At 42.7% G+C, this 12,660-nt stretch overlaps 1 protein-coding gene across 11 annotated transcripts in view; it reads right to left on the bottom strand.

Moving 5' to 3' along the window:
* THSD7A (thrombospondin type 1 domain containing 7A) overlaps positions 1–12,660 on the bottom strand; it is a 269,106-nt gene that overhangs the window by 205,185 nt on the left and 51,261 nt on the right. For 5 of the 11 annotated variants that reach the window (XM_083578447.1, XM_083578449.1, XM_083578446.1 and 2 more), the window contains exon 2: positions 6,242–6,803. In XM_083578447.1, the coding sequence (XP_083434573.1) occupies positions 6,242–6,401 (160 nt within the window). In that variant the 5' untranslated portion in view covers positions 6,402–6,803. Of the gene's footprint in view, positions 1–6,241; positions 6,804–10,826; positions 11,013–12,660 lie in introns of those variants that run through there. The other 6 variants (XM_083578445.1, XM_083578453.1, XM_083578450.1 and 3 more) reach the window with 3 other exon arrangements.

Here is a 12,660-nt window from a genome sequence, read left to right as displayed (position 1 = left end):
TGATGGAGTTGTTCCTACACCACTGTGCTCATGCAGAGGACCTTAGCAAGCTGCAATATCAGGTGTTTGTCTAAAGATGTAACACAGAGGGCAACATAATATGGCCCACCAGCACAACAGTTTCTGTTGTCATGTGCCCTGTGGATAGGTCTTGGCAAGGTCGGACAGAAGTGGAGGTGGAATGGGACAAAGGCGCAAAATTGGATCTTGGGCAAGGTTTTTGCAGTCTGGGAGGTTCTAACCTAGGCACTGGGGAGAAGACAAGTGGGTTGTCAGGAGAGACGGCAAATGGCCCAGCTGCCAAAGTAAAGCAGCCTGACCTGACTCCAGTGGCACCTCGTCAGTGAAGAGTCCCACATTCCCAAGGGCGGCGCCTAAGACTAGACTGGACAGTGAGCCAGCCACATTGACTCCAGCTCCATCATCAAGGACACTGCAGTGACAGCACAAACAGACACAACCTACACATAGGAATGCCCGCTTGCTTCCTTGCTCCCATGGCTCAGGAAGAAAACTTCAAATGACTGTGCCAACCCCACTCTTCAAACGGAGAGATCAGGGGGCATGTCAAGTGCTGGGAAAAGACCTTAGCTTATGCCTAACCATGCATCCTAGGGCTCTGCTGAGACTTCTTAACTGTGTAACCTGATTTGTGCTTGAGCACTGTACTGAATTCTGGAATAAAGCCATTAATAAAAATCTAGCTGAGAGTCCACCTACCAAGTCTGCAAGTGGCAGTCATGGCATCTGCTTTCAGGAAACTCACAACCGAACCCTGTCCCCCCCCCCTCTAAAAAAAAAAAAACATGTTCCCAGTGCTGCACACACAATTCAGTTGTTCTTTGTTCTGGCTGCCCTCTGTTCCTGCAGCCAAACCCTCTCCTTCACTTATTTACACCCAAAGCCCCCAGCTTGCCTGACATCCTCCCTAGCTTCCTCTCTTTGTTGCTTAGGGAACAGCTGATACAAATGCTAGTTCTGTAATTACCAACAATCCCAAGGGACTTGTTTCTACAAATTTTATTGCAATTCAATTTTGGAATTCAGACTCCTGGCATCTGGTTCCTTGCTTATTGCACCCAGAATCATACATATAGTCCAGAACACCCCTCAGAGCTTAAAGAAATTATGTGAGTTTATGTCTGCAATCTTTTAACGTTTGTTCTCAAGATCTCCCTAATTGTATTCGGTCACTGGCTCCAAACAGATTTTTCAGGTAAATCCAATACTGGGTGAATCGATGCCGATAGCCTACTTCTAGGATTACAGATGACCTCAGAACACCATTTAACCCGACCTGAAGATTCCATTTGCAAGTGGAGAAGGAAATACCCAACTCTGCTATATCTTTGCAATATCTGAAGGGTCTAAACACGCATATCCTGCCAACCTCCCACATAGAAGGGGCAAAATATAAAAGGCTCTGAAATTATGAGAACATAAGAAGAGCCTGCTGGATCAGGCCAATGGCCCATCTAATCCTGCTCAACCAGATGCCTGTGGGAAACCCGCAAACAGGGCCCAAACACAAGAGCCCTCTCAGCCTCCTGCAGTTTCCAGCAAGTGATATTCAGAAGCATCACTGCCTCCAACCATCATGGCTAATAGCCAATGATAGCATTATCCTCCATGAATTTGTCTAGGCCTCTTTTAAAGCCATTTAAGTGGGTGACCATCATTGCCTCCCACGGGAGCAACAGCCATAGTTTATACACTGAATTTGTTTTCTATGTCCCGAATCTTCCAATAATCACTGTTGTTAGATGCCCATGAGTTCTAGTGCTATGAAAGAGGGAGAGAAAAACTTTTATCTATCCGCTTTTTGCCATGCTTAATTCTATAAACTTCTATCATGTCCTCCTTGACTTGCCTTTTCTTTAAACTATAAGATTGTATGCACTGCAAGCTTTCCTCACTCCCCAAAGCTCAATGGGCTCAACCTCAAATAACTTAATTTGGTCTCATTGTGGTTTAAGCCCAAATTAAACTTCTTTATGTTTGGGTGCATTGTGAGTTAAAGGCACCTGAATAGAGACCTCCCCACCTTGAGCCTCCCTGCTATTCACTTTTCCCAGGATGCCCCGTATAGCAGCACAGAAGGTCTAGTGGAGTCCCAGTTTTCTCTCAGAGCCCCCCACTTCAAAACTGGAGAGGAAACAAAAGGCAGTGACAACCACCTTGAAAGCTAGCACTGGACCAACTTTGCGAGGAACCTGAGCTTCAAAGATGGGTTTGTGGTTTACTCAAAAGCAGGCTTAGGATGTCTGAACTAAGGAAGCTGGGTTCCACCTGGCTAGCCACCGTATATTAGATCAGCAGTCTGTCCCAAAGGATGCTAGTGAGCCATCAACTTCATGTTTTTACAGCACTGAACCAGGCCCTTTCTCCACCACTGACTCCAAAATGTAACAGTTTGAAAGTCTCTTATCCCACAAGGTGAGCTATCAGTTCCTCAACAACTTCACCAGCTTTCACTGGCTATTAATTCATGAAATGCACATTTGGATTTGGATACAAAGCAAAAACTTCCATGCCTATTTCAGCATTTCTTTTTGGCCACACAAACCATTCCCTTGCTGGTAGATTAAATCAGTGAAACTCCCAGTGTGTAGAAGGTTTCTTCTGCATTCTTTTGAGTTGCTGAGTCATGGCCTTTGTTTAGGGCACTCAAAATGTTTTTTCCCTCCTCCAGTGCACCCCTTCTCAATACTACAAAGATTAACATTTTTATTAGAAAGTAAAAGTGGCCCAGACACATAGAGCAGTGACTCTTAACATGTAAAAGTATGGGTAAATTTGCTATGGCTGCATAACAACATGTATTTAATGCTTCTTTCCTGCTCTTTATAACAAAGCATTCTATATTATATACTAGCTTGCATAAACTGTAATTTTATATATTTTCCACGTTGGTATAATGACTTTTTAAAAACACTCAAATATTAATGTAGACATTCGTAGCAGATTATTGCTCTAGCAACTTTTGGGTATAGAAGGAAACAATATATCCCATGGGGGTATTAATACAGAAGACCAATATATGGGGGGGGGAGTCAACCAAGGCATCTGACCTTTGCCCTATGCACCAGAAGATGTCCTTCACCCAATGAGGAACATGAATAGCCATCTTACATCTCCCAGAATATACAACATTATCAAGAATACAGAGTATTTATTATTATTACATTTATTCAAAAATGAAAGTGTACATACAATCAATAAATCATTAATAACATAAAATTAAAATAAAAATTTCACCATTGTGACTTCCCTCAACCTCAAGTCGACATCTTTTAGTAAGAATACAGAGTGTTTTCACTCCTTTCCTATGTCCCTCGCTGATACTTTTTGCAGAGAATTGTATTTTGGGCAAAATTTGTACAATGTTTTGGAAGTCTGCTAGCAATGTCAGCCATATACTGTGGAGGGTGTGTGATGCACAAGGACCGACCAACCTCAGAAATCTCCATGATAATTTTCTCATGTGCATTCATGTGTATTCTACAATAACTCCCTTTAGTTTTTGTTTTTTTGCTTCTGGCAGGAACACTCTGTGCCAACTGTCCATTAATATTACATATAAAGATGCATCTATCATCTATAAATGCATTGTGATTTTTGTGAAGATATGTGCTTCCTAGAGCCACAGAGTTGGAAGGCACCCTAAGCGTCTTCTAATCCAACCTCCTCCTGCCCACAGCCATCCCTGCATGGGCTCAAACCACCAAACAGCCAGACGCACTGACCCATTTCACCACCAGAGCTGCCCTACACTTCTTCTCTGTATAATTATGCTTTATCTCTGATCAGACGGCATGCCATTGGATGCTGATCTGTGATCAAAGTAAATCAGGAGAAGAGGGGTCCAGAACATATTTTGCACAAGGGCCCACAACCAAGTATGGCCATCCCTGCCTTGTCGCACTGATATATTTTATAGAAGTGTGCTTGGCTGACTGGCTAAAGGATGGTTGCTGAGTTCTGAAGCACACGTGGCTCTCAAATGTTGAAAAGCACCTGCACCACAGTTTCTCAGCAAGGATTATCGCCTGGAGGTCATGCAACTGGAGGAGTCACGGAACACCTCTGGAAACTGCATAAAAGCATTATATGTCCTTGTTACAAAATTAGCTGAAAGGGGCAAATGAGTAAAGTGTGAGCACACAGTTCAGCACGGGTTATGGATAGCTATCAGCCAGGGCAGAATTTATTTTCCTCCAGAAAACAAGCTCTAGATGTCAACTTCGGAGCTTCCTTTCCACCTGTCCCAACAGTTCAATGCAGAAGACAATACAGACTGAGTAATTTAGAAACCAGAAAAAGTGTAAAAGAGAAGGTATATGGAGGACCACTATTTGGGGTGGGAGGTGGGGGTGGGGAGACAAGCGTATATAACATGTAAATCAAAAAGTGGCTCAGAACAAACGTAATTTATAGCCATGTTCTGAATGCTAATCCTTTTCTAGCCCAAAATTATTCCCTGCTGTGTAAATGAGGCAGCATTATAATATTGATACATATACAGAATACAAATTGCATTGGGCTGCCCTCTGCACCTACAAAGTCTCAGCACTGAGATTTAAAATATAATTATTGCCTTCATTCTATATATAGACATAGATCTTTAGCATTAAGTACCAGCCATTAAATTAAAGGAGTTATGCAGTAAATTGTAGGGTGGATCAGTTATTTTCTATAGACTGCTGCATTTTATCAGCTGCATTTTCTATAGAATGCTTCTGAATTAGTTTTGGCAAAGAATCACTACTCTGTTAAAACACACACGTTTATTAAGCAAGTAACCACAGAGCTGCATGCCTAGGGCTATGGCTTAAAAAATAATAATATTACACTGACCCATAGCTTTAATTGGGTGACACACAGTCTCCTAAATTTCCCAACAGTTCAATTAAAGGAAATAGCACAGGGTTACCATTAGGTTTCTACCGTTGTCCTTGTCATTGATCTTTCAGAATCAGGGCAACGAAGTGGAGGTGGAGGGCTTTCCTCCCCTTTCAAATGTCTCCTTCTAGTATTATGGGGAAAGCCTGCCTTCTAGTTGAATTGAATTCCCCTTTAATCTCATCCTTGAGCTGGTGGATAGATGCAGTCTTTAAAAAATGCAGGATATCGGTGTAATTGTAAATTGATCTGTCTCTTTGGAAAACAGCCAAGAGTGTTCAACCAGCAAAAAGACCCAGTCCCTGAAACTGTCCCTCACCCCCTCCCTAACTGCATAAGCCTATATACATGGTCTACTCAGAAGTAAGTCCCATTGAGTTCAATGGAGCTTACTCCCAGGTAAGGAGGAATAGGATTCCAACGACAATAAGACTTTTGGGTTGCTAAATCTTCTGAAATAACAATACCTGATGATGTATTCCTCACACTACTAGTAGTTCCTCACATTACTAGAGAGCTGACTGCGAGTCAGAAGGTGTTTTAAATTTTAAGATCTGCACTCAGAAAGCTTGGGAGTGTCTTTGAAGCAAGAAGTAGGTTATAGGACTGTTTTAAGAAACACAGAAATGCCAGTAACCTACCACTAAAGGGCTAGAGATCAATGCAGCAGATTCACCTATAAAAACATTTATTTCTGTTGGAAAGTTGATAAAGAGACACAGTCATGACTGCAGAGTCTTTGAAATCAGACACATTATTCCTTAGTGCCACACTCAAGGAAATTCATCTGTCTATGGTGATGTTGAACCTATGTAGCCTATTTGCCATGGGCTCTTTGGTGATGAGATCTGGCAAGCCACGGGTTATTTCACCTAATCCATCATTAGCGTTCACGTGCCCTTTATGACATACAACAAACCTGGATTTAACAATCCTGCTCCTCCTGTGTGATGAATCTAAACGCATTTCACAATAGGGTAGACAGAAAGGCATGCAGGTTCTCTCACCTTTTCTTTGTGCATTATTTTTAACATTCTTGGGGCACTATCAGGAACCGCCGTTACTATTATTGTCATCGTTTTTTGCTCTCCCTTCCTAATCACTTAACGTACACTCTGTTAGCACAGGGCACAGAGCGATTAGAAAACAACAGTGAGGTTAAATCACCATGGTACAGCCTGGACAGCCATCTGTCATTAAATGTGTGCAAACTGATACTCTCCAAATAAAACAATCGTGGGAGGTTGGGGGGGAAACACATTCGACAAGAGCATCGATAACCACCGGTGCAACATTCAGCCAAAGGCAATGCAGCAATATATCCCTCTCCTCCACTTACCAGTCTTCCACAAATACACGGATGAAGTTTCAAATTCACTTTGCGCCTTAGCTCCCCGGATTCCAAACAGGAGAAGCACGAGAACTCCAATGCACTTGCTTGAAAGAGATGAAGCCCCTGGACCACCGATTAAAGCTGCGCTCTTCTCTCTCAGCCCCATGCCTTCCAGAAGCCTGCTTCAGTGTCAAAATCTGCCGCACAATGGGTAACCCTTGCGTAAGTAATTTCTTCCCCCCCTTTCAGAATGTCTTCACAGGGAGGGCAGAAGGGAAATGGCTTTCCAGCTATTCTGCATGCCAGTTGAAAAGGGGGGGGGGGGACTGTTTAACACCAAGGAACAATAGAGCTCTTGCTTGCTGCTGCTGCTGCTGCTGCTGTTTCGGCTGCTGCTGCTACGATAGCAGCGGCTGCTGCTGGTACTGTGGATGTTACTTCACTCTTCCCCATTCAGTGGGTAGTAGCAGTTTCCATCAGCTGAGAGAGAGACAGCTGTCCACAGGGGGCTCCAGCTGACTGAGCAGGTTATCTTGGTCTGGGAGGCAGCAGCAGTCATTTACACCAGCTGGAGGGAGAGGGGAGAGAGAAAGAGAGTGAAACAGTGGAGGGGAGGGGAGAGAAGATCAAGGGAGGGAGGGAGAAGGCAAGAGGGGGAAGGAACACAAATAGCAAATAACCGAATGCTGTAATCACACGCATGCAACCAACTGCAAGATACTGTTGTTTCTTTTTGCACGTCTATTGGAAGAATATCTATATTCAAGACTATCCAATAAAAATATTATCATTAAACAAAAAACCATTCCGGAGCATGTTTGAGACAAGCAGGTAGCAACTATTCAGCACCAATTATTTTCCTGCTCCTTTAAAGCAAGTTGCCAGCATGCAATTCCCACTTAGTAGAAGAGCTGACAGGATGGATGATGTTGTTGAAGAGAATCATGACTTTGAGAACAGCAAATGTGGTGAATTAAGCATACTTATCGACAATCAGGATGCTGATGCACAAACTGAATACACGGTAAAGACTGGTGGGGATACTTAGACATGCAACTGATTAAATTGTCCCTTAATATTCATGTAAGAAGGGTCATACAGCTACAGTATTATACTGTCCGGTGGTGTTTTTCTGTCTCAAGTTACATACCTATTCCACTTATATCTGGGTGCAAGGAAGGAATTAAAGGAATAAAGCATCTCATTAAAAATCAGAATGAATCTCATTAATCCTTTAACTGTGCATCTAAGAAAAGCAGCCATTCTAAAATTTTCGTTTATCAAAATGTTTTTATGACAGTAATTTCTTTTTATGAAAAGTAATTCTCAGTTGCAATTACCTCAAAGTGTGTTTTTAAGCATGAATGTGTTAATAGGCTATACCATGCGGGGGGCGGGGGGGGGGCGGAATAGGACAAAAAGTGTCTTAACACTTTGCTTGCTGTAAAGTCATACTCAGAGTAGGCCTATGCACTTAAGTGAATCATGATGACTAACATAAATGCATTGATTTCAGTAGGTCTACTCCTGTGTTTGACTTGATCAGGTACCGAGAGAGCATTGTTTTAAATTCACCCCAATGAGCTAGAACAAAAGACAATGCTGTCTTATGTTCCTGCATACATCCAGAAATGCAAAGGCCTAGAAGTAGTGTTCTGAGAAGAGGTATTGTAAAGACTAAAACAAAAAAGCATTCTAGCAGCAGAGCAACCAGGGAGTTTTAAATGATGACGCTACTGCAGTTGAAAGAGAAAGCCTTAACCAAGCCTCTCTGGGGAACTCTGTCATTTGCCAGAATCCTTCCCATGCTCAGCCTCTTCCACAGGCATTGGTTTGAAAAGCAGCCTTGATCAAATAATTCCCAGGTCCTCATCCATTTAAATATTCTGACATCAGAGCAAATTAGCAATGTTGAAGGTTGCAAATTTGTCTTTGTTTACTTTCCACTCTGTTTCGCCTCTAAGAGGGAATTAAAGGCTCAGGAAGCCCTGGCGCTGTGTGAGGCTGTGATTAAGAGAGATAAGCAAGTGTGGATTACCGTTCCTCAGCTGTTGAAAAAGCGGCAACAATCAGGAGATTATGGGTTGATAAGGGATACATAGAAAGCTGTGAGCCTAACAAATTTATAGCATCCATTTCTGACGGAGGGCTAAGGCTCACAGCACCAGGTAAGGTATATAGTCAAAAATGGGACGCACTTGGTAGTCTCACTTATATGTCTCGTGTTCATTTCACAGCCAAGAAGCTAAGCACCCACCATCATCAACAAAGCATTTATAATCCAGTAACTGGTTGCAAAACCTCTGTGGGTGCATTTATGTGTGCCTGCATATCAACATTTGTACCTGAATTAATAAAACCTGCAAAGTTTTAAAAGGGGTGTCTTTTCCTTTGAAAGCATTTTCTCTTAAGTAAAAACTGCCATTTGACTTCACAAATCAAATTCGGCTGCAGCCCAGTTTCTTTGATAAATACGTGAATACTGTACCCGAACTCACGAATACGTGAAGCTGAGGCATGTGGCAGCTATGAATTGTGCTTTTCTCTACTTTGAATCAGAGCTTTTGAATGTAAGAGGGAAAATGTATCTCAGCAGGGAACGCTGAAGTAGGAACAAGTTACTAGGGTTCACAAGGTTGCATGAGATGAGGGGTGACGAGGCAGAATTAAAATAAAATTTGGTTATTTGAAGCAATGCACGGATTGACACCTCTGTTAGTAACCTCTGTTATTAACATACTTTTCATGGCATTAATCCAAAGCATTTTCAGGCCATGGGCTCTGCATCTCCTAGTGGGTTCTGCATCTCTTACTTTAAAAAGTAGTCATTCGTACAACAAGCCAACTGCAAAAGCTGAGTCACCTTCAGAAAAACTTCCATATCAGGGTGGAGAAATCTATGGCCTTTGAAATGTTACTGGACTCCAACTCCCAACAGCCCCAGACAGGAAGCTCAATGATCAAAGAGGGTGGGAGTTGTAATCTAGCAACATCTGGGTAGGGCCACACGTTCCTGAATGTGTCTAACTGGCTGTTTAGATCACAGCCTATTTAGTCATTTCAGAGGGGGGAAATCTGTCTGTATTATAAAAATTGAATTCATATGCACAGCTCTATCATTCAAACTTCCCCCAACCTGGTGCCTTGCAGATATTTTGGACTACAACTCTCATCAAACTCGGTAAATACGGTCAATGATCAGGGATGGTGGGAGCTATCATCCAAAAACATCTGGAGGGCACCAGGTTGGAGAAAGCTATTCTGTATTTTTCAAAAAATGAAAAGGAGAAACCATGACAAGGATTATGGACAACAATAGCTAAGAGTTCTTTCCAGAGCACCTTATTTACCCATCCTCATCTTTGATTAATCTTTTAATATATATCTGGATTTGCACATGGAACACATGGCATACTTCCCAAACTTGAAAGATGACACCAACATAGCTGCTTGGCTAGCCAGACAGATCTGATGCAGGGGAAGAGGCTGGAAAAAAATCCCTTTACAAAGGCCACACAATGCCCATGACATTCACTGAAACAACAGAAGTAATTAGACACCCAACACTTAAATACAGCCGCTGGTTATGTAGCTGCTAATGTCACAAACCATTCTTCTCACCAAGTCAATTTTCATAACAGAGGTGCTATTGGTCAAAATGCATATCTAGAACAGAAGATGCATCCCAAAGATCCTTCCTAATAAAGAAATGTAGCCCATAGGGACAACATAATAGCCCATAGCACAACAGAATCTGTCTACGTTAGTTCTGAGCTGAAATGGGAGGTGCACATTGCATGAACGTTTTGTTTCTGTGAAATATACCTCCCTTCTCAGCCATTTTTCACACAGCTTTGCAAAAGGGAAGAATACCATTTCCAATGAGGCAGAGGCAGAGGCTGGACGAGCAGGGAATGCATCTTATTGCTGGGCACATTCCTACCTAGAGATACCAGGGACTGAATCTTGGACTTCATGCATGCAAAGGCAATGTTCTGCCATGGAGATATGGCCCTTCCCCAAAGGATGACCCACTCTCAGTAGCTGGAGTTCTTCTTCCTGTTGCAACTATAGAAGGATGTTGTCTCCACAGACGGCTCAAGTCTTATGCAGGCTGATAAGACCCAAAGGAAATGACTGTGTTTTTAAAGAATCCAAGCATCCACTGGTTTTTGCAAGTTCAGGGAGACTGAAGTGCTATTGGGGACCTGCCTTCTGAGACTAATCCAACCACAAAAATTATTGTATCCATTCCTGAATCTAATGTGCTTTCAACAAATTTACATTTTAAAAATCCCAAATAAAACAAAGTTGCACACAAGTCAGGCTTTGACAACCATACCTTATGGAAGTTTACATGAGCTGAAGCTAGTCTAAACCTATAAACCTATGGTGCAGCATAAGCTAACATTTTCATATATATTAGATGCCTTCACTTAAGGAACTGATTGTGTTGTTGAATGAATTGCCATGAAATTTGAACATGGCAGCATTCAAACTGGTAGCCACACAAACCCACTGCTCAAGATCAGAATGCAGGACTGCAAAAATGAATGTCCAGTTTTTACATCATTAAAAATAAAATGCTTACTATCATTCTTAAGTCATATAGGTACAAATCCATGTCTCATTGTTGCTTCCAGTTTGACTGACGAGCCAAATTCTTTCTTTAGAAACCGTCCACAAAATGAAAAGATTACAGGCTAGGACAACTCCTATTTTTGAAAGTAAATCACGACCTGTTCTCTTTCATACTAGGAGTGACTATGAATGCAACCTTGTGCTGGCCTGCCCCAGCATCCCATTGTGACATCATACTGTGTTTTTACCTCACTGTCCAATGAGCAGCAGCTCAACTCCATAATTTGCTTTGTTTCATAATAACAATTCCTTGTGGTTGAACAGCCAACTGCCTTTGAAGTAAGGTATATTTTAGACACATTCGAGATGTTGCCGGAAACCATGATTGCTGCCACCATTTTGGATGCTTCTACGGTATTCTGGCAATTTGTAAATCCTCATTCCAGGTGTTTTAAGATGCACTGCATGCCTAGGTATCATATGTCCTATGCTTAAAACAGCCAAGATTTAAGTATCCAGTTAACACACAACTTAAAGCTCCAAAGCAACAGTGCTGGTTACAGACAAACAAGAAGACAGTGTGGTGTAGTGGCTAGAGTATCAGACTACTACCAGGGTTCAAGTCCTGACTCAGTCATGAAGGTTATTGGGTGACCCTTGGGCTAGTCACCATTTCCTTGCCCTACCTTGCAGCGTAACTGTAAAGATAAAATGGGATGAAGGAGAACCGCATATGCCACCCTGAGTGCCTTGGGAGGAAAGGCAGGGCAGAAACGTAATAATAAACATATAAATAAAATATGGTTGCTACTAAGACCAGGCTTAAATGGTTCCTGTATTTCAGTAACATTTTTCGCTGTTCTAAACAAATACAACCATTTCAACCATATTTCAGCAAATCCCTCTCTTACACACTCAACTTGTTTCATATGGCTCCAGTGACATCATGACACAGCCATATCTGATTGGCTACATTGTGTTCTGATGTCCTCACATCTACTATGTGGTCATTCATGGACCCTGCTCTTAACTGATCTAATTTACCCTTACGGCTGTCACCATGCGGCTGTAGCCAAATGTTGATATGTCATCCCAACTCAGTACTGCTGCCGGCACTGAGGGGGCAGTTGGCAATGTGCCCTTGGGGTAGGGTGGGGGAAGGCACACACCACTGTGACCACTGCCCCCCACCTTGGCTGCTCTACTTTCTCTCCCCCCAGCTGCCTCCACCTCATTTTCTTCTCTTCCTTTCCATGTTGCTCTAGGCACTCTGCTCCCCCATCTCAACCCACCCAATATGACCATGGCCTCTCCATGTTCTCCTCCACACCACCACCACCACTGCAAGCATGTTGCAAAGAATTTGACTGCTTGCACCTACACACTCTACAAGGTGGCCCTTTCCAGTTATGCTGGCAGAATTTTAAAAGGCAAGCTCAAAATGAAGCAAGCAAGAGCTCTCACTTCAAGTTGCTGAAGACTGGAAATAAAGGGGGTGCACTTCTTAAGAGAGAGTGGAACAGAGCTCCACCACCGCCTCACTTCCACCAGCCTTCCTCCTATGTGCCCAGAGGCATTCTAGGAATTTCCCTCTCACTGAATGGTTCAGGTGACCACCCTATGTGTTTATTTGGAATAAGTCCTGTTGAACTCAGTGGGGCTAGAGAGGCTCGTCCACATTCCCGCTTGCCCCCAGGAAAACTTGCTGTTTACTGCCAAATCGGAGCAAACACCAATTGGGTTTTATTCAGATAGATGTCTGCTCTGATTTAGCTCTAAAGAGCAGTTTTTTGGGGGAGGGTGCAGTGGCACAAAGGCAAAAATCGCTCAGACCCATGCCTCAA

The sequence above is a fragment of the Podarcis filfolensis genome, assembly GCF_964270895.1.
Source record: "Podarcis filfolensis genome assembly, chromosome: 12".
Classification (NCBI taxonomy): Eukaryota; Metazoa; Chordata; class Lepidosauria; order Squamata; family Lacertidae; genus Podarcis; species Podarcis filfolensis.
This window is presented reverse-complemented; position numbering and strand designations above follow the sequence as displayed.